Source organism: Chiloscyllium plagiosum, chromosome 34, assembly GCF_004010195.1.
Source record: "Chiloscyllium plagiosum isolate BGI_BamShark_2017 chromosome 34, ASM401019v2, whole genome shotgun sequence".
Lineage (NCBI taxonomy): Eukaryota > Metazoa > Chordata > Chondrichthyes > Orectolobiformes > Hemiscylliidae > Chiloscyllium > Chiloscyllium plagiosum.
Genome location: NC_057743.1, coordinates 5031603 through 5054765, shown reverse-complemented (window position 1 = coordinate 5054765; position 23163 = coordinate 5031603). Strand labels below are relative to the sequence as shown.

Here is a 23163-nt window from a genome sequence, read left to right as displayed (position 1 = left end):
GGGCAAGACGTGCCTCACAAACCTTATTGAATTATTTGAGCCTGCTTCCACACTGTAGGGATTCTATGGTTCTAACTGTCAGCTGGGGAGCATTCAAGGAGCATGATCATTGTATCACAAAGTTTGCACTGTTAATGGAAGAAAGCAAGGAACAATCTTAGAGTAGGATTGAATAATTGAGGGAAAAATCATCCTCAATGAGGTAACAGTGGATTTGAATCGAATACATAATGTTGAAGTTTGACAGGAAAAATAGTAGCTGAACTACTACATTAAATGAAAAGTGTGTTCAGGTGCAGTCAAGCTATACCACCTTAAAAGGGAAAGGTCAGGAAATAGTAACCCAGATGACAAAAGAAACTAAACTAGATAAATTAGGAAACATCTGCTTATGACAGAGGTTGTGTAAAATGTACAATTGGGAACCAGGCTAAATATCAAAGATTCCAGCATGCATGTGATAATATAAGCAAAAATGGCAGAGAGGAAGTGTGAGAAAAGACTAGCAACCAATGCAAAAGAAACTCCCAATGTCGTCTTTAGGTCCGATAGAAACCACACAGATAAGGGGTGCAATTGAAGCTTTAAATGAATAGTTTTGATTTGTCCTTATGAAAGAAGACTGTGTGTTGCCGAGGCAATGAAGAGGAGAAAATGTGATCACTGGAAGGGATTGTACTTCATGTGGAATAAGTGATGGACAGGTTATCTGAATTTAAAGTCGATCAGCCACCAGGACTGGAAGAGACGCATCCAAAGATCCTGATTGCCTCTGCAATTTTCAATTCAATGGCTATAACTGTTCATTCTTCCTGGCAATTGGGAAGGTGCTGAAGATGCAAACATTACCCTATTAAGGACGTAGGTTTGCTCGCTGAGCTGGAAGGTTCATTTTCAGACATTTTGTTACCATACTAGGTAACATCATCTATGAGCCGCCAGAAGAAACATCCCGAGGCTCACTGATGATGTTACCTACGATGGTGACAAAACATCTGAGAACAAACCAGCTCAGCGAGCAAACCAACATGTGGAACCTCAACCTGAGCTACAAATCTTCTGAAAACTTGCTATTAACCTAATATTTAAAAAAGGGTGTGAATGTAAACCCTGAAATTACAGATCAGTCAGTTTAATCCTAATAGAGGAGAAAATTCTCAAAAGCTGTCAACATGCTAAACTTTTATCAAAAAAAGCATTATTTGAGAAAACCTAAAATGAATTTAAGGAAAAGTTCTGTTGAAATAATTTGCTAGAGCTTTTTGAGGTTCTGATGAGGGCAATGTGGTTGATGTGGTGTACCCGGATTTTAAAAAGGCATTTAACAGTGCTACACAACAGACATGAGAAGTTGTAGCTTATGGAACAACATGGGACAGTGGCAACAAGAGCATGAAATTGACTGTTTGACATGTTAATGCAGGCGTGGAATTCCCCACCAAACAGCGTTGGGCCACTTGCTTTTCCTGATCTGTGTTAATCTACAAAGTGTACAGGGTACAGTTTTGAAGTTTGTGGATCATACAGAACTTGCAGGCATTATAAATGAGAAAGATAATGCAGATCTTTGGAAGGTCATTGAAATGTTGGCAGTCCAAAGATATGCAGATTAGGTGGATTGGCCATGGAAAATATAGGGAACGGGTGGGTCTGGGTGGGATATTTTTTTGGAAGGGCAGTGTAGACTTGATGGATTGAATGGCCTGCTGTAGGGATTCTATGGAATGGGCGATAATGGTACAATTCTACTTGGCTTTCCCAATATTTTATATATAAAGGTTGCAAGAGCAGACCTTGGTGTGTATAAATAAGTAAAGGTGGCCAGACCAGCGGAGAAAGGTGTTAACAAAACATGGATATTATATTCTCTGTTAATAGGGTCATGATGTACAAGAGCCATGAGGTATGTTGAACCACCTAGAGGGAACAGTTTCAGCCTCTGCTGGTCTGTTTTTGGCTATCATGCTGTATGAAGGAGATGATGATTTTGCAAAGAAGGAAGAAAAATAAATCAGGCCATTAGTTCCACTGATGAGGAACATCATCTGTAAAGACATATTGGAGAATCTGCGAATAAGATTAAGGAAATATGGTGCTCAATATCATGAGGGATATAAGCACAATGACTGTGGAGAAACTGTTCCTACTTGTGAGGATGAAGAGATGTCCTGGAGGTGAGGTGACTGACTTCTAATGACTGCAAACATCTTCTTTTGTGTCCAGTATGCCTCCAACTTGCAGAAAGTATTCCCCTTGATTCCCGCTGAATTCCATTCAGATAAGGCTTCTTAATGCCATTCTTGGTCAAATGCAGCCTAGATATCAAGAGCAGTCAGTCTTGGCTCCCCTCTGGAATTCAGCTCTTTTCTCCATGTTTGAAACAAGGCTGTAATGAGGTCAGCAGCTGAGTGGCCCTGGAGGATCCAAACTGGGTGTCACTGAGCAGGGTATTACTGAGCAGGTGCTGCTTGATAGCACTGTTGATCACACCTTCTGTCACTTTGTTCAAGAGTAGACTGATGGGCCAGTAATAGGCTGGGTTAGATTTGTCCTGTGTTTTATGTACAGGATATACCTGGGCAATTTTCCACACTATTGGATAGATGCCAGTGTTGCAACTGTACAGGAAGAGCTTGACTGAAGGTGTGGCAAGTTCTGGAAACAAGTCTTCAACACAGTTGCCAGAATGATGATGAGCCCCATAGCCTTTGCAGTATCCGGTGTCTCCAGCTGTTTCTTGATACCATATGGTGTGAATCAATTTGACCGAAGACTGGCGTTGAAGCTTTCAAAAGGGATTTTTCTTTGTTGTTGTTGAAACCAGAATTGTGCAGGATGCAGGAGAAGGCAGGAAAATGGCACAAAGTGAGCTGCCCATTTGAAAAGCTGGCGCAGACATCATGATGGGCTGAAGGATCTCCCACTAGACTCCAACAATTAGTTTCAAACACGCAGAAGAGAGCTCAGCGTCCCACCATTGATGTATTTTGAAGTTTAGCCCAACACCTAATCAATGGGTGGCACGGTGGCACAGTGGTTAGCACTGCTACCTCGCAGCTCCAGAGACCCGGGTTCAGTTCCTGCCTCAGGCGACTGACTGTGTGGAGTTTGCACAATCTTCCCGTGTCTGTGTGCGTTTGCTCCGGTTTCCTCCCACAGTCCAGAAATGTGCAGGTTAGGTGAATTGGCCATGCTAAATTGTAGGGGAGTATTACCGTGGTGTGACAGGTCTTTGCTAAATGATGACAGCCTTTCTGCGGCAACGGGCCATTTAAATGGAGGCCGCAGATGGAAGATTGTTAGTGTTAGTGAAGGGGTAAATGTAGGGGAATGGGTCTGGGTGGACTTGTTGGGCTGAAGGGCCTGTTTCCACGCTGTAAGTAATCTAATCTAATCTAATCTAATCTAATCTAGTCTAACCTAACCCCAGTCTGTACTGATCCTCCGAATGTACCTAGCAATAATGATTGAAAACATGTTGCTGAGAGTGTGTCTAGGTTTTGCCAGCCTCCACCTATAGTATTTGATTTATTGTCATGTGTACCTAAGTAAATTGAAAAGATTTGTTTATAGGCAGATCGTATAAGCAACGACATTTGAGTGAAAAACATCTAGACAGAGGCATACGAGTTACATTGCATAGGGTGTGCATGAGGCAAGATCAACATTATTTAAAGTGCATTATTTAGTTTAATAATGACAGGGAAGAAGCTGTTCTTGAACCTGATGGTGTGTGTGTGTGTGTGTGTGTGCGCAAGCTTCTATATCTTCTGTCTGGCGGAAGTGGTTGTAGGGGAGTATTACCGCGGTGTGACAGGTCTTTGCTAAATGATGGCAGCTTTCTGCAGCAATGGGCCATTTAAATGGAGGCCGTGGATGGAAGATTGTTAGTGTGTTTGGAGTTTTGTAGTAAATATACAATTACACCAGGAATAAATGTTGCACTATGGCTTGAATTTTTTTCTCTCTCCATGCTGGAATGCAATTTGTGATTATTGACTTTTTTGATATTTTAAGAATTTCTGTCACTGAAAATTGAGTGGCTCATTTTTCTGTGTTTGCTTTCTAGCAAAACCAGAACACACTTCAATTCACAAATGGAAATGATATGTGTTTGCCAAAAATCATTGGCTATGGTTAAAGTTTGAATAACTGTCATTGTCCCCAAGGAATCCAAAGGTTTGACACAAGTCGTCAAAACCCTTTTTTTAATATAAAAGTCCCTAGTTAGGTCTGTGAGGTTGATAAAAGGGGTTGAGAATGTGTTGCTGGAAAATGCACAGCAGGTCAGGCAGCATCCAAGGAACTGGAAAATCGACGTTTCAGACCGGAGCCTTTCCTGATGAAGAGCTTTTGCCAAAACGTCGATTTTCCTGCTCCTCTGCTGCCTGACCTGCTGTGCTTTTCTAGCAATGTACTCTCAACTCTGGTCTCCAGCATCTACAGACCCCACTGTCTCCTCCCTGATCTTAAAAAAAAAGGCACTGAGTTCTCTTGGGTTCATGGCCGTTATTCCGAAATAAAGTTAAGGTGTATTGTATTTTTGGTAAAGAGGACAAGAATTAATGTCACTTTAAAGTAGCAAATACAGAAAAGAATTGCTGAATGCTGCAAATGTGAAATAAAAAAACAATTGCTGGAAATATCCAGCAAGTCAGCAACATCTGCAGAGAGGGAAGGCAGCAATTGTTCTGTCATCAGAACTGTAGTGTAGTTTGTGTACCGTCTGTTTCTACCACACTTTAAAGGAATTCTGGCAAGGCTGCTCCTCTCTGTTGATAAAAACAACAATGTCACGACTGTTTCCAAGTTCTGATTCATCCCTTACAATTCTGAACAAGGGGAATAGATTCCCCCTTCATTCAGGAGTTGTCTGATTCTCATTGTCATGTGGGAAGAATGACTGACCTATCCAAACATTTGTTCTGCTTTAGTGTCAACAGGCAAATATCTCAAAAACAAATGTAAATTAAAATCACTTTGGGAGTGTAATTGTGTTCCCTGAGAGTTAATACAATTTTTTTTTCTGGACACTGTGTGGGGTTGGTTTATTAAGAGGACATAAGGCGTCTGACACCTGTTAAGACTTTGATCAATTTAAACTTAAGCTGTCCAAAGTGCAGCCTCTCTTCCCAGTTGCATTAGGCTGGCCCCTGTCAGTCAGTTTATAAAGGATGTGTTTCTTTTTTTATGTTGGGGAGGGGGGTATGGGTGGTGGTGTAGGGAAGAGAACTGGAAAGAAGCATTATCTACTGTGAAGTTTGCCTTATTTCTGCCTTCCACAAAAAAATCCTATTCAAAGCTCTGCTGTTTATATAGAGCTATTCAGCATTTATAACTGAGTTGGATTGATAGAATGAATAGAACTGGTAATTTATAAATCACTATTATAGCTTAAATTGGTTTCAGAATGAGTTGGTTAGTTTGGTGTCTGGGGAAAAGCCTCCCTTCGTAGCTTGCTTGGGATAGCTATAATGTTTGATGAAATAACTGGAAGAAGCTGGTCAATGAGAGAGAATGAAAATCCTGGTGTTATCTGTAGATTAGCTGTTCAGTTTTTTTTAGCAGAACTGCAGTTAACATTCTCATTGAAATCTATTTGAATGCTGTGCGTCCAAAACACTATTGAGTCTGTCTATCCATTTGGAATAGGATTATCTGACCACAAAGCATAAAGTAATCCATGGGGATATTGCTGCCCGGAATATTTTGATCCATGAGGATTTAACTGTTAAACTCGCTGGTCTGAGCCTGGCCTTTGATGTTTACAAAACTGGAACGTTGTCATCCCACAGAGCAGCACAGGTTCCAATTAAATGGCTTGCACCCGAAAGGGTCATAAAGCGACCAATCACAGAAAAGAGTGACACGTGAGTACAGGAAAACTTAATGTAAAAACTGGATCCGAGCCACAGAGGGATGTACTGTGGGCTCAGGGTGGGAAATGGGTATGTTATAGATTCCACACACCACTGAGGTATATTGAATTGCCTGCCAAAACATTCCTTACTTATTCCTGTGTTTTAATTTATTCTTTTATGGATATGTCCATCCCTAACAGAGGCTTGCTCGGTGATTTCAGAAGGCAGTTACAATCAGCCACTTGCTTGAACATAATGTAAGAACATGGAATACGAAATTGAGTCCCTCAACCCTGCTGCACTATTTTATATGATCACGGCTTGCCCACTCTCCATAACGCTTCAACCCATTACTAATGAAAAATCTGTTTCTTGCCTTAAATTTACTCAATGTCTCAGCATCCACCACACTCTGGGGGAGTGAATCCCACAGATTTACAAACCTTTTAAGACAAGTAATTTCTCCTCCTCTCCGTTTTCAATCTGTGACCCCTTATTCTGAAACTATGATCTCTCATTCTAGATTGCCTCACATGAGGAAACAGCCTTTCCCTGTTGACTTTGTCAAACTCTGTAGCATCCTATCTACCTCAATTAGATCTCCTCTCATTCCTAACTCCAGAGAGTGTCGGCCTGAACTGTTCAATTTCGCTTCATGAGGTGAACCACTCCTCTCTGGAATCAATCTAATGAACCTCCTCTGAACTGCTTCCAACTACATTGTTCCTCAAGTGTGAGAACCAAAGTTGTATGCAATATTCCACGTGCGGTTTCATTAATGCATTGTACAGTTGCAGCAACACTTCCCTACTTTTTAATACTCTCTTCCTTCAGCAATAACTACACTTACAATAAACACTACAATTTCATTTGCATTGCTTATTACTTGTTATACCTGCATACTGATTTTGTGGTTCATGCATGTGGATCTAGATTCGCATATAGAACATTTAACTTTTCTAGCACTATCTCTTTCGTAATGGCAACCATACTCAACTCAGCCCCGTGACACCCTTTAATTTTTGGGATATTACTCATGTCTTCCACTGTGAAGACTGACGCAAAGTACTTGTTAAGTTCTCCTGCTATTTCCTTATCTCCCATCACTAGGCTTCCTGCATCAGTTATAGATTCCACACACCACTGAGGTATATTGAATTGCCTGCCAAAACATTCCTTACTTATTCCTGTGTTTTAATTTATTCTTTTATGGATATGTCCATCCCTAACAGAGGCTTGCTCGGTGATTTCAGAAGGCAGTTACAATCAGCCACTTGCTTGAACATAATGTAAGAACATGGAATACGAAATTGAGTCCCTCAACCCTGCTGCACTATTTTATATGATCACGGCTTGCCCACTCTCCATAACGCTTCAACCCATTACTAATGAAAAATCTGTTTCTTGCCTTAAATTTACTCAATGTCTCAGCATCCACCACACTCTGAGGGAGTGAATCCCACAGATTTACAAACCTTTTAAGACAAGTAATTTCTCCTCCTCTCCGTTTTCAATCTGTGACCCCTTATTCTGAAACTATGATCTCTCATTCTAGATTGCCTCACATGAGGAAACAGCCTTTACCTGTTGACTTTGTCAATTAGATCTCCTCTCATTCCTAACTCCAGAGAGTGTCGGCCTGAACTGTTCAATTTCGCTTCATAAGGTGAACCACTCCTCTCTGGAATCAATCTAATGAACCTCCTCTGAACTGCTTCCAACTACATTGTTCCTCAAGTGTGAGAACCAAAGTTGTATGCAATATTCCACGTGCGGTTTCATTAATGCATTGTACAGTTGCAGCAACACTTCCCTACTTTTTAATACTCTCTTCCTTCAGCAATAACTACACTTACAATAAACACTACAATTTCATTTGCATTGCTTATTACTTGTTATACCTGCATACTGATTTTGTGGTTCATGCATGTGGATCTAGATTCGCATATAGAACATTTCCTTCTTTAAAGCAGATGGATTTTGCAACAATCAATGATAATTGTCATGAGTACCATAACTGAGATGAGCTTTCAACTCAGGATTAGTTAACTTACCAATGTTTATACTTCAGTGGCTGCTCTGGTGAGAGTTGAATCTTTGACCCCAAAGCATTGGCCTGGATTTCTGCATTACCAATCCCTTGATACAACCACTACACCTACACCTCTCTTTACCTTGTTGTTTGTGGATTAATTCATGATGCATACCTAAACTATAAAATGCATCGCTCAATGGAAAATGGTCAAACGCACCCCAGTGACATGTTACGATGTTAAGTGTCTGTGATTAAAATTCCAAACATTGTCTCATTAACTACAGCCCATTTTGTTTGAAAACAAAGATTGGGAAATATCACGAGGAATTATCAATTGGTTGTGCCGTTGAACACTTGCCTAAATAGGAATTAATACTTTTAGGGTGACCTTGCTTCTATATTCAACCTTTTGTTTTTATTCACAGGTGGTCATTTGGGATCTTTCTGTATGAAGTAGTTACTTTAGGTAAGTTTCTTTGTAAATCAACTAATTTAATGAACACTAGGTTTAACATGAACGGCAAAACAAGGTTTCAGTCTGCTTCCCAGAAAAAGCCTTTGCTGATATTCAATCCCAGTGAAGTGGTTTTTATTTGTTCATGGGATGAGGTCATCGCTGGCTGGGTCAGCATTTATTGCCCATCCTTCATTGATTGGAGGGCAGTTAAGAGTCAACCACACTGCTGAATCTGGAGTCATATGTAGGCCAGACCAGGTAAGGATAATTGTTTCTTTCCCTGAACCACATTACTGAACAATGGACAATGGATTCATGATCATCAGTGGACTCTTCATTCCAGAATTTTTTATTGAATTCAATTCCATCATTCCATCATACCACCAAGACAGGATTTGAACCCGGGTCCCCAGAATATTATGTGGGTCTGGGTTAATCGTTCAGCAATGTTACCACTAGGGCTCCCCTTAAGTGTCCTTCTATCTTAACTCTAATTTCCTACCTAATGTTAACTACTTCATTCTGTTATTACTCTGCCACCTCTTTTGATGTCACTGAAGGGCTTTACTTTCATGCTTATAATGTTCTTGAACAGTATTAAGAACTCTACTTTTATGAAACTCCTCCTTGAAAGACTTCAGAAATACTTTTCTAACACAGGGCATTGAGACTCTGATATTACTATTATGATTTAAGGCCAAAACAAATTTATTATTATTGGGAATTTGGATTTTTAAAGTAGAGGCCGATGGATTTGATTTCCATTCTGTGAAAGTAGTTTTAGTTTGAGGTCACAGTCATTTGGAAAAGTACCGAAAATGTATCATTTTCAAACAACTGACTTAGTAAATACCTAACCAGATACTTGCAGTGTTAACATAGAACGTAGAACATTACAGGCCCTTCAGCCCTCGATGTTGTGCTGACCTTTTTTCCTACTCTAAGATTAAACTAACCTACATACCTTTCATTTTACTATCATCCATGTGCCTATCCAAGAGTCGCTTAAATGTCCCGAATGTATCTGACTCTATTACTACTGCTGGCAGTGTGTTCCACACACCCACCGCTCTCTGTGTAAAGAACCTACCTCTGACATGTCCCCTAAACCTTCCTCCAATCACCTTAAAATTACGCCCCCCTCGTGAATGCCATTCCTGCCCTGGGAAAACTTCTGACTATTCACTCTCGTCAACTTGTTCATCTCTATCATGTCACCTCTCTCTCTGCTTAGTTCCCTCAACCTTTCTTCATAAGACATGCCCTCCATTTCAGGCAGCATTCTGGTAAATCTCCTCCACACCCTCTTGAAAGCTTCCACATCCTTCCTATAATGAATTGACCAGAACTGAACACATATTCCAAGTGTGGTCTAACCAGGACTCTCTACAGAGCTGCAGTATAACCTCACATCTCTTAAATTCAACCCCCCCGCTAATCAAAGCCAACACACCAGAGGCCTCCTTTACAACCCTATCAACTTGGGTGGCAACTTTGAGTGATCTATGGACATGGACCCCTCATGGACCTCTGTTCCTCTACACTGCCAAGAATCCTACCTTTAACTGTGTATTCTGCATTCAAATTCAACCTTCCAAAATGAATTACTTCACAATTTTTCAGCCCACTTATCAGCCCAGATCTGCATCCTGTCAATGTCCTGTTGCAACCTCCAACAGCCCTCCACATTACCCACCAGTCCACCAACCTTCATGTCATCAGCAACTTACTAACCCATCCTTCCACTTCCTCATCCAAGTCATTTATAAAAGTCACAAAGAGCAGAGGTCCCAGAACTGATCCCTGCGGAACACCACTGGTCACTGAGCTCCAGGTTGAATACTTTCCATCTACCACCGCACTTTATCTTCAATGGGTCAGCCAATTCTGTATTCAGACAGCCAAATTTCCCTGTATCCCATGCCTCCTTACTTTCTGAATGAGCTTACTATGGGGAACCTTATCAAAAGCCTTGCCAAAATCCATGTACACCCCATCCACTGCTCTACCTTCATCAACATGTTTCGTCATGTCCTCAAAGATTTGAATAAGGTTTGTGAGGCAGGAGTTGCCCCTCTCAAAGCCATGCTGACTATCTCTAATCAAACTATCGTTTTCCAAATAATCATAAATCCTGTCTCCCAGAATCCTCTCCAATAATTTTCCAATCACAGACGTAAGACTGACTGGTCTGTAATTCCCAGGATTATCCTTATTCCTTTCCTTGAACACGGGAATAATGTTTGCCACCCTCCAATCATCTGGCACGACTCCAGTGGGCAGTGAGGACACAAAGATCATCGCCAAAGGTGCAGCAATCTCTTCTCTTGCTTCCTGAATAACCTTGGGTATATCCCGTCTGGCCCAGGGGACTTAGCCATCCTTATGTTTTTCAAAATTTTCAGCACATCCTTAACATCAACCTGTTAGATCATATCAGTCTGTTTCACACTATCCTCTCAAATGTCAAGGTCCCTCTCAGTAGTGAATACTGAAGCAAAGTATTCATTTAGGACCTCCCTTACCATCACCTGACTCCAGGCACAAGCTACCTCCCCTATCCCTGATCAGCCCTATCCTCACTCTGACTATCCTCTTGTTCCTTCCTTAAATGTAGAATGCCTTAGGTTTTCCTTAATCCTACCTGCTAAAGCTTTTTCATGCACTTTCTAGCTTTTAAGTCCATTCTTCAGTTTCTTCCTGGCTACTTTGTAACCCTCTAGAGCCTTGTTTGACCTTTGCCTCCTCAACCTTAAGTAAGCTTCCTTCTTCCTCTTGACTAGATGTTCCACATCCCTTGTCACCCAAGATTAACTGTTTTCATTAGAGAAAAGAAGGTTTAGGGGTGACTTGATTGAGGTGTACAAGATGATTAGGGGGTTAGATAGGGTTGACAGTTTGAACCTTTTCCCGCGTATGGAGTCGGGTATTACAAGGGGGCATAGCTTTAAATTAAGGGGGGGTAGATATAGGACTGAAGTTAGGGGTAGGTTCTTCACTCAGCGAGTCGTAAGTTCATGGAATGCCCTGCCAGTAGCAGTGGTGGACTCTCCCTCTTTATGGGCATTTAAGCGGGCATTGGATAGGTATATGGAGGATAGTGGGTTAGTATAGGTTAGGTGGGCTTGGATCGGTGCAACATCGAGGGCCAAAGGGCCTGTACTGCGCTGTATTCTTCTATGTTCTATGTTCTATTCCTTCACCCTACCATCCCTTCCTTGCCTCAGTGGGACAAACCCATCCAATACTATCAGCAAGTGATCCCTCAACAGCCTCCACATTTGTCATGCATTTTCCTGAGAATATCTGTTCCCAATTTATGTGCCCCAGTTGTAAACCCCCCTCCTGCAATTAAATACTTTCACATACCGTCTGCTGCTGACCCTTTCAATGACTATAGTAAAGTTAAGGGAGTTGCGATCACTCTCATCGAAATGTTCTCCCACTGAGAACAACTGACCTGGTTTGTTGCCAAGCATCAAATCCAATATGGCCTCTCCTCGACTCTGCCTGTCTACATATTGAGTCAGGAATCTTCCCTAGACACAACTAACAAAAATTGTTCCATACAAACTATTTGAACTAAGGAGGTTCCAATCAATATTAGGGAAGTTAAAGTCACCCATGGCAACAACCCTGTTACTTCTGCAACTTTCCAAAATCTGCCTCCCAATCTTGTCCTCAGTGTCTGTGTTGCTATTGGATGGTCTGTAGAAAACTCCCAATAAAGTGACTAGTCCTTTCCTGTTCATTGAAGAATTTATGATGCTAAGTTTATGACAGACAGAAAAAAAGCAAACGACCAGATCCCTCTAATTTATTTGGTGTTCATTTCGGAAGAACATGGTTTCAGTTCCTTCCTATCAGGAGAATTGGTCATTTTTGTCCTAGTTTAGGAGATCATTTCACCCTAGCAGAAGGGTTTATAGTTTGTGAAGTCCAAAAGGCTTCAAGTGAGAATAGTGTAGAAGCCCTCCAACTATCATCTGAAGTAGTTTAGATCATTAGTATGAGAAAGACTTCTTAAACCTGGTAAAAGTTCGTTAGATAAGAAAATAAAGTTAATATAGAAGGAACACAACTGGGATAGATAATCTGTGAAGGATATTTCTAAGAAACAAACTGAGACTTTGCTTGCTGTTTGTTAGGATCTTTCTGAACTCATTATTTCTCTTGTTCTTTTGGTAAAGAACACTGTAAATATGTTCAGTGACTAACCACCATGGTAACCAACTGCACACATTAGTCTTCTGACCTGTGAAACTAGGTTTCACTCTGAGATCAAGTCGTCCAGTATTACCATCAGCTGGGAACATATGACTACACTTGAATTTACCAAGAAGTTCACAGAATCTGTACACGACCCACTGTTGGTGCCATTTACACAACAGCAGAACATGTGCCGTGTTGTATAATTGCTATGACAATGGTGTAGAACTAGCCTCCATTCAATATGCCTTCTCCAGCACGAAGGAGTCTCGCTCGACTTCACTTCAGTTTAGAATCAGGTCAGGACTTGATTTACATAAGTGGAGTCTCTAGCATCACGTTCTGACAGTCTGGATTGATGAGGACTGCAATGCCGCCTTTCATGCTGGTGTTAATTCTGCATTTAGGCTATGTCTGCACTGCTACAGGAAAACTTTATGAATTTAAACAACATTGACGCTAAGCCTATAAAGGTGTCCTTAGTGCCCACAAGTAGAAAGTAGGAAGCTAGGTCAAATAGATCATAGAATCCCTGCAGTACGGAAACAGGCCATTTGGCCGAACAAATCCAACTGACCCTCCGAAGAGTAACCCTACCCTATTATTCTACATTTACCCCTGACTAATGCACCTAACCTATGAATCCCTGAACACTATGGGCAATTTAGCATAGACAATTCACCTAACCTGCATATCTTTGGATTATGGGAGGAAACCAGAGCACCCGGAGGAAACCCACGCAGACACTGGGGGAATAAAAGCAAATTACTGCAGATGCTGGAATCCGCAAAGGGTCAGTTAGACTCAAAATGTCAGCTCTTTTCTCTCCTTGCAGATGCTGCCAGATACTGGGGGAATATGCAAACTCCACACAGACAGCCATCTGAGGCTGGAATCGAACCAGAGTCCATGCTAGACAGTCCGCCCCATATGTATGAAATTAGTTATTACTGCTCCTGCCAAGTTATACTTAAACAGCTGAGTTCAAGCATGACTTTAGCTAAAGTCACTGTCACCTGAAGATTTGAATGCTACATGGATTACTAAGACTCCATCCTAATTCTATATTTAGTCAGTGTTTGACCTCACTCCAATTGTTTTATTTTATAGGAGCTCCTCCATATCCTGAGTTTCAGCCACTGGAAATCTTCCCAAAGCTGCAAAGAAATTACAGAATGCCCAAACCGTCCAACAGCAGCAATGCACTGTAAGTAGCTCACTGTGTCATGGCTCACCACCAGTTCATTTGATTCAATCATAGCTGGTCTGTTTCTTAACCTAGTGGCAGTTTGTCTGTTTTGGCTGTTAAGTGGGCAGTATAGTCAAGCCAAGCCAATACCGAGGTAAATTGGGGAATTTGGGGGGATTTTTGGAACACCTTTTTGGAACTGGAAGCAATGATGACCCAGATTTAATCTGTGGAAGTCCGATCAAGTATTCCTCCTCTTCCTCACGGTCCCACAATGTGGGAATCTTAAACCAGAAATGTTGATTGCTCAAAGGGCTGTCTAGTTAGTTACATCCACAATGAGCAAACTGATTTGCAGTCAGTTTCTGACAGGCATAGGATGTGTTTCAGAGGAGGACTACAGAAACCATTGTCAAAGGTTGAACATTGATGATAAGTGATTACTGTTCATGCAGATACAATTGGTGTAACAGGTGGATTTATTTTTAATATTTATTCTGGACATGCTGATTCCTAGTTGAATTGGGTGAGTGCTGGTGGAAGTTCCACAATACTGACTCAGTGGTGGCAAAGAGATAGTGATTTACATCCGGATTGATTACATGTGAGAATCTTTTGCAGCAAGTTTCCTCTTTTCTATTTGACCACCTGAAGAATCATAGAGTTCCTATATTAGACCCATTGAGTCTGCACTGAGCCTCTGAAGAGCATTCCATCTGGACACCTACCCTATCCCTGTAACCCCATATTTACCATAGTTTGCCCACCTAGCCTGCACAACATGGGACAATTTAGCATGGCCAATCCACCTAACCTGCACATCATTTGACTGTGGAGTGAAACTGGGGCACCTAGAGCAAATCTATGCAGGCAAAGGGAGAATATACAAACTCCACACAGTTGAGTGAGGCTGGAATTGAACCTGGGTCCTTGGCGTGTGAGGCAGCAGTGCTAGCCAATGTGCCTCTTGGTGTGTTTGAAATGTGATTAATCCAAAGAGTATTTTTAGGAAGAGAGATCACAGCTTCCAAGAATTTGGGAATTGCTCTATTATATCTACTCCCTATAGAATTGCCAACTTTCTACAATTGTCCTAGAATCTGTAGGAAATAAAACTCAGCCAATCAAAATCAACCTGCCAACCACACTTTTGCCACTTTTTTTTCCTGAAGTACAAATTGTTGGGATTTGTTTGTTAGAAGTTTGTCATTTTTGTTTGTACCACAACACGATAATCTCTAGCAACACTGTATGTAAAATTAAAGGTGAATCTCCAGGATATGGTGTGGATGACCTGAGAAGTGCAATGAAGAGCAGGAAGAGACTGTTCTTGCAACTCGAGACTAATTCGATGGAATATCTTGAGGAGTCTGTTGGCTTCCCAGTTGGCTGTGGGAAAAGCTGTGTTCCTGAAGGATGGAACAATGTTAAAAATTTGGGATTGGGGCCATTCGATATAGGAGCTCATAGGATGAAATTCTTCATTTAGCTCCAATGTGCTAGCCATTTAGAATTTAAATGCTACAAGTTCTCTCTCGTGCAGTGTCTTCTGTCTCCAATACTCCCTATCCCCAGCAGATTTTTATGTTGTCTTATTTTAAAATCTGGTACCGTTCAGTGCATGTATATTGTAATAGCCTATTGTCTGGCTATTCTTTTCCCTTTTTGGAGTTTTATTTCTTTCTATTCAGTGGACTAAGAGATGTGAACTTGTATCCAATCTGCTGGTCCTTGGCAACCTTAGATTCATACAGTACAGAAAAGGCCCTTCGACTCATCGAGTCTGCACCAACGATAACTACCACTAAAGGCATGCTAATCCCAATTTCTTGAACTTGTTTCATATCCTTAAGTGTTATGATATTTTGAAGTGCTCATCAAAAATTTTTTTTTTTCAAGTTGTAAGGTTTTTGGCCTCTGCTACTGTCCCAGGCAGTGTATTCCAGATTCACATCACCCACTAAGTGAAAATGATGTTTTCCTAAATCTCCTGCCCCTTATCCTAGAACTATGCCCCTTTGTGATCAACTTCTCAACCAAGGAGAACAGCTATTCCCCATCCTGTCCTGTTTTATTTTAGTTGATTTCTGACCATGATCAACACTCCACTTTGTGCTCTCCACAGGAAAGATGGTCACGTATCTGAGCTATTCCCAGCATTCTGATTGCCCAGCTTTGTACGAGCCAAATGGCAAATCTTCCCTGGTGTACTTTTACATTCCATTTAGAATTTTCTACAATAGTACACCAGACATTTGGTATTTCCTCTGATCCTGATACATCTTTGCGCTCATTCCATCTTGTAGTTTTGGATTCCATCTGCATCATTTTAATTGAATGATTTAAAGGTAAATTATTAACTGACACACTAATATAATCTCTCATATTAGTTTTTAGAATTTATAAAATATTAAATCTGCTCATTTTATCATCCAAGTAATCTCTATTTGGTGGAATGCCTAGTGGAATGCAAAGTAGTGTAACACTGATATTTAACTACATATGATGCAGCACTGTATTGAGCACTAGGGGGCATGAATGGATAGCTGGGGAGATGTCACTTCAGATGTGCAAGCATTTTAAAATACAGGTACTGCGAATCGACCTGTTCAGATATGTAATGACATGCTTCTAGGACAGGTTTTTTAAGGTTTGAATCCAGGCCTCCTGGCCCAGAGGGTGGGACACTTTCACTGCCCCATACCAGCCCTCAAACCAGCAATTTAATTTTGAGCAAGACACTCTGGCTCTTTACTCACCATTAAACACCAAATGTCTTTTTACTCGATTGCAATATTAACATTTTTCCTTTCAACTATTTATTGTTAAGAGCGATTTATTTTCAATATTAAGTATTGAGGATTTTGTTATAAAACCATGTATGGACTAATTATTGAACACAGTGAGCGGCATGCACATTTACAATCGAGATTGAGTGCTCCCTGGAACAGTCTGGCTTCAGCTGTCACCTAATTGAGCTCCAAGCTTATCCGACCCTGTGCCCTGCCCATCTTTGTTACCATTAGTGTTTGTCAGCTTTGTTTTTCTTCTATAATGCAGATCTAGAAGTCATTTTCTCTCATTCATTAGATTGAGATTTTCTTTAGCAAAGATATAAACATTAAGAAATGCTGCATTGTTTGCAATGCCTTTTTTTGTCTAATTTCAGCATAATAGGTGTGCTTTGGTTTTGTAAGCTGACTGTTGTTTGGTTTTACAGGCTGCTGAAGATTGTACTGACGCCAATATCTCCTTGGTATTTTGCTTAAATGACCATTCCTCATGTTTGACCCTCAATGCTGGCAGACTACTCGAGGGAAGTTGTTCTCATTTGGATGAGCAGAGGACACAGCTCCCCTTTTGTTTAAGGCCCTCTGTCAATTGCAACAAAGTTGTCTTTTAAGCATGTAGCAATGATGTGTAATTAAACTTGGTTAACCAGACCAAAAATGAAGGAGAGACTACTCCCAAGGTTGTTTTGAGTGCAAGAGTGGAGTTCTTCACTCCCTGTCCTGAAAACAAAGTGTGCCATTAAGTACATGCACAAATACTGGTGATGAGCTTACGAAGCAGGATGGAGAAACGAGTCTAGTACAGACGTGAAGGCTAATGCAGTTACACATCTTGAGTCCTTTGAATTGTGGCAACGCCAATACCTGAGTCAAATGTTTAGCTTTCTCCTGTTTCTTTAGGAGTAGAGAGGTTTGCAGATCTTGTTCTTAGTGAACAATGTTTACTTTGGGTTTTTTTTCACCAGTGCTGGTTTCTGTATTGAGATTGATGGAGAAAAGAGCTTCCAATATCCTTACTATTTTTGTTCTACATTGTGTTCTCTCTTTTTGTTCGAAGGCTACTGTTCCTCTGCAGAGTCTGGTGGTTATTTCGTTTGAAGCTGGTTTCGTTTAAAGCTTTTTTTTTTCTCTAAATGGAATATACAATGCCACACCGTGTTCCCCATCTGTTGATTAAAATGATAACTCCAAGGCTCCTGGTTTTGTATATGCCATTGGGTTTCCTAGACCTATGATGTGATCACAGCAGCCATTTGAGTTTAGTGGGTGTCCCCTTTCAAACCATTTTAGTCCATGAAAATCTCAGCTATCGAAGTCAAATGATATAAAAGCTGAAAATTTATAGTTCATTTTCTCTGCATTTTTATGGACCGGACCAAACCATCTCAAAATATACTGTGAAGATAATCTACATGCCAACTTTTTTTATTTTTAAAGGCAAGTGTAAGCCTTTGTTCCAATTGGTCAAACAACCAGGCTTGAAGCAAAACATACTTTATTCTTGCATTATAGTTTCTGTTTTCAAGGACACCAATGCTCCATTTTGCCAATTTGGCAAAATTCCAGGAACACTCATTGAATTTTGTTTGGGGTCCAAAGTGATCTAATGAACAAACTACCTGTTGGGTCAAGTTCTATACTGACTGTGACACTCTGCACAATGACTTCAGAAAACACATACATGCATTATTTGTTTAAAAAGTTTCAAGATTATTTCAAAGGTTTTAAATAAAATTGGGCAGACTTGTTTCTGTTGGTGAATCTGTAACGAGTGGGGATTGAGTCAGGGTTAACTCAAAAAAAAAGGTAAAGGGAATGTTCGAAAGGTATTTAAGTGGAAAGCTATTAACACATGATTGAGGCAGATTTTTCTTCAATTTAAAATGGAATTTGAATTCAAATATAAAAGACTGAAGATTTTTGAGGGATAAATGCACGTTTCCTGAGCTGTAATTACTGCATATCAAATCTGGAGGTGAGATTTGAGTAATGCTGAAAGATGATAATGAAAATGCGATATGGAGCTCTCCTGGCTAGAGTTTAGATCTTGTAATGATAAGAGTGAGCAAGCATTATCTTTATGATTCAACAACAATTTTCTATGGCCGTGGAATTCATGGGATAACTTGAATCAGACGTAGCTATCACCAGAAACAATCCCCAAGTATTTCAGCATCCAATGTAACAGAACAAATTGGTCCTGACAATTGTTCAGTGAACACATCCCACACCAAACCACCTGGTTGATTGCATCTGATGGAAGGTCATCCCTCACCTAATGGATGGCATCCCCTGCTGTTCATTTTTCGTCTGTTAAAACCTAATTCTTAAACCTAATCTTCCATCATTCACACAAAATTTACTGTATTTTTATGCACTTTTTAGTCATTGTTCCTGAAATCCAAAAGGTTTTTGAGTTTGAGTTTCCACCCTTTCTCTATAGAATTTTCTGTTCAAGAAAATCTCTCATTGTTGGTCTAATTTAATTGAAAATGTTTTGAGATTCTACACTTTAGATTTGGGGTATGTTGGATTTTTCATTCTGTACATAACACAATTCATCCAAATTTAATTGATTTGTTTTTTCTCTTTAAACTCTTGATCATGAGGGAACCATTCAGTAATACTCTACTTTGTCTAGATCTGGTCATACAGTCTGACAAGGACAGAATAAAATGTCTGTGGTGTAGTGCTGACCCAGGAGAATACTGCTCAGCCCTTTGTGATCCTTGCCAAGTTGGATGGATGTGTTGGACTGTCTGTAATTTCCTAATCCATTCATTGTCTTGATGTGACCATTCCTACAGGAGAAATGAGAGAATTGATATTCCAATTACAGATCCCTTGAGCTGCTCTGATATGGTACTGCCAGATGCATGACTTGAGCACTGTTCTTTTGTGTTGCCCAATGTTGTCTCCTAGATTTGGGTGTATAGTTTTCATAGATAAATTTGTAAAGCAAACTCACCTGAATGTTTAATCTGATCTCTCACCTGAAGGTTGAAAATGAGTGGAATGAGAGAGAATCATTCAACCCTTTTGAGCCAATTCTCCCTTGCTTCTTCATGGCTTACCCAGTTTATTTTATCTCAAATAAACATGGAGTCATAGTGGCACAGAGGCAAATATAGGCAGCAAGTTTTAGGCTCTAACCATTTGCTGCCTAAGCATGTTCATCATTACATTTCTTCTGTATTTCTTCCCAAAACCTTTTAAAGTTGTGACTCTCTCACCTGGCTTTATCAGGGACTAATGAGAACAGTCTTTTATCCTGCCTATCTAATCCTACCACAACCTTACACACCTCCTATCAAATCACTGTCTCCTTAGCTCCAAGGAGAATTCCTCTAGCTTCTCCAATCTAACCTTAAAGCTAAAATCCCCTGTACTGTGGAAAGTGTTCTAGTAAATCTCTTGTGAATGTTACTGAGGGCCATAGCTTTATAACCACAACACGATATAATATTCTGTGGTCTCACCAGATCTTTATAAAGGTTCAGCATAACATCTATATTTGTGTACCCAACATTTTGAGGCCCTAGATCCTATATGTTTTGGTAATTATTCTCTTTCTATCTCCTGCCACTGTCAAAGATAAGTAGATTTGAACCTTGAGGTTTCTTTAACTTTGTACACCCTTCGAACCAAATGAAACACAATCAAAAACATTAGTGTTGACATCCTCTGAATTATCAAGATATAAGTATTAATACAGCAAATCCTACTTTATTGCATTAAAGTGATATTTGTTCTTATAGGGAATTTAGTCTCTGTGAAGTAAGGAGAGATTAAGCATTATTTAATAATTCGTTATCTTCCCAACTGTTAAAAGGAATAATGTGCAGTCCATGTTAATCACCATGCATATAACAAAATAGAATATGTTTCTAAATGCAATAATCTGAAAATTTGAAGTGTAACCTTTTTAAATGAAACTTTTCTCCATACCCCTCTGCTTCCCCACCAGATATGACTTGATGAAACAGTGCTGGCAGTGGAAACCATATGAAAGGCCAAACTGGTCTGATTTGACTAACAAACTGGAGGCCTTGATGAGCAATGCTGATGAAATTAAGTTGCTGCAAGTAGCTGATGAGCTGGACCTTAACCAGTACAAACAAGCTGCTGGGGTTTTCTGACTGAGGAATGAGGCTATGGGTAAATTGTCAACAGATGTGTGAAAGCAAGTGCTCGATTGAAGACCACAATGAACAATAAGCTGAATAGCAGAATTCTTGCCTCGCTGGAGAAAATGGGAATTGCTAACTTGGTGAAAGCTTTGAATACACTTTGACTGAATGCTATTTTATATGATCGAAGACTTTGAGGTACTATCAGCTGAGGTAACTAAGCAACAGCAAGTTGCTGTGCTCTCCAGGGAATTTCTTGTGACGGCTGAATCTTCAGTTTAATATGGAACCAGTTCACTTCCAAAAGCAGCATGAATGCTCTTTGATGTTTGGCAATAGCAGAGAATGGAATGTTCTAGAAGACTACATGACTGTTGCAGTCAGGGCAGTGTACCAATTAACCGAGACTAAGAATAGTTCAGGATGTAACCAATAAAAGCTGTCTGTAAGTCCTAAAGTAATGATCAGCAATGGGCAGAATCCATAGTTAAAGGTCCATTAATGCAAAGGTTTGTTTTAAACTATTGCCTGTACTTGTTAATCTTACTGCTCACAATAGCATACATTCTCTAAACAACTTCAAACTGAGGGAGGGAAAGTCACCTGATTTGTGACTTTCAACAAATCCGCCACTGAAAGATGTGATGCTGTGAAAATTCTCCCTGTATTTTTAATAAATAATAAGGCACACTAAGGGCAGTTTGTGGGGACTTTGGGAAGGGACAGTTACAAATGAGGGGAGAATCTAGTGATTTTGTATTATTATCCTGGTGCATTTTTCTGAATATATGGGAACTGCTGCATTTTAAAAGAATACATCTGTATTTGAAAGGTACAGACAAGAAATTTAAATTGGATTTTAAAAAAAGTTAAATTAAATCTGATTACTTCTCCACACTTGAGTAATACTAATATGTTGGAAGTAGGAACACTGCAGTCAGTATGAAACAGCTAATAGCACGGGTCTACCTTTTTATCTGTTTTTACTTATGATTACACCTTTTCTTTCTTCTCTTTTCCCCAACAAACCCTTCTGATTGATCATCGATAGAGAATCACAGTAGACATTTCTATCCTTTATTTATTTGTGGCAGTGAAGGCCTCAGCTGACATTATGACCTCCAGTGGGATTAAGACTTGAGATTTTGGAGCCATAAGCACTGAATCAGCATTGGGCTACCATTGTGCTGAATGTTACCAACTGCTAAATCCCTTTAAATTAATTCTTTTGCTGATAGTGGGCACTGCCAAATGGACAGACCTTTGAGGACTGATTGCAGCTGTAAAATATAATGCCTCATGACCCTCAGTTGAAGGTCACATTTTCTAAATTGCTGCCTGTTGCTCATCAATTATCCCAATCCCCTCATTTTTACTCCAGGGTCATGCACTGTCTGGGAAATTACACTGGGGTCACTCCTGAGGTTGTGGAGGTGGGGAGCAGGGGGATGGGTTGAAGGAAGAGAGGCAGGGAACACACTCTAACCTAACTAAATGAATTCCTGACCTGCAGAAGAGCAACTCGCTCCATACAGACCAGGAATGGTACCTGGCAACTGAAGGTGTGGCTAAATTTACACTGCTCTACTGTTGCTACCTTTTATCTTTACAAAATGGGAAAGTTTCATGTTCACCCCAGGGTTGCTATGTGGAGTATATCTGTAATCTTAGAATATGGCTGATCATGATCTAAAAGCATTGGGTGACATGTCAGCCAATCTTTGAGCTCTTGGACTGGGTTAGTAATGAACACTCAATACAGTTTATGGTCATTCTCAGTTCACTGTTGTTCTTGCAGAGTTTCCTAAAGGAAGGATTCTTAACTTTATTTTGCAGGTGACCTGCAGAATGCCATCTTAACTTAGTTAGTATCTCTTCGATCCAACTGCTACAGTAGTTGGTGACACTAGACTGCGTAGGTTTTTACAAGCAGCTTGGCTAGTGGGTGAACACACCAACTTAATTCAAAAACATAATGTTAAACATTAATACAACAATAAACAAATGAAAAGAAACCTTGGCCTGAGTTTAGCTATTGGTAATTAATGCTAAACAAAATGTTTCTTTAAATCGTGCTATAACCAACATAGCAAAGACTATAGGCCCTGAAAACATGCCGGTAGTGGTACTGATGACTTGCACTCCAGAATGAATCATAACTCTAGCCAAGTTGTTTCTGTGCAACTGCAATACTGGCAGTGAGTCAATCAAATTGTCCAGGTATGTAGTCCATGAAATAGAATCCCTACAGTGTAGAAAAAGGCCCTTCAGCCCAATAAATTTACACTGACCCTCTGAAGAGTAACCCACCCAAACCCATTCCCCTACCCTATTACTCTACATTTACCCCTGACTAATGTACCTAACTGACACATCCCTGAACACTATGGGTAATTTAGCATAGCTAATTCACCCAACCTGCACATGTTTGGAGGAAACCGGAGCACCTGGAGAAAACAAAAAGGAAGCCAAATCTAGTCTAGCCAATTT

At 40.2% G+C, this 23163-nt stretch overlaps 1 protein-coding gene across 3 annotated transcripts in view; it reads left to right on the top strand.

The window, feature by feature from the left end:
- si:ch73-206d17.1 (tyrosine-protein kinase STYK1) overlaps positions 1 to 22951 on the top strand; it is a 101166-nt gene extending 78215 nt beyond the window's left edge. For 2 of the 3 annotated variants that reach the window (XM_043675524.1, XM_043675522.1), the window contains 4 exons: positions 5653 to 5870; positions 8322 to 8362; positions 13673 to 13769; positions 20511 to 22951. In XM_043675524.1, coding sequence (XP_043531459.1) covers positions 5653 to 5870; positions 8322 to 8362; positions 13673 to 13769; positions 20511 to 20682 — 528 coding nt within the window. In that variant the 3' untranslated portion in view covers positions 20683 to 22951. Of the gene's footprint in view, positions 1 to 5652; positions 5871 to 8321; positions 8363 to 13672; positions 13770 to 16971; positions 17119 to 20510 lie in introns of those variants that run through there. The other variant, XM_043675523.1, reaches the window with a different exon arrangement.
- Positions 22952 to 23163: the final 212 nt, after the last annotated feature.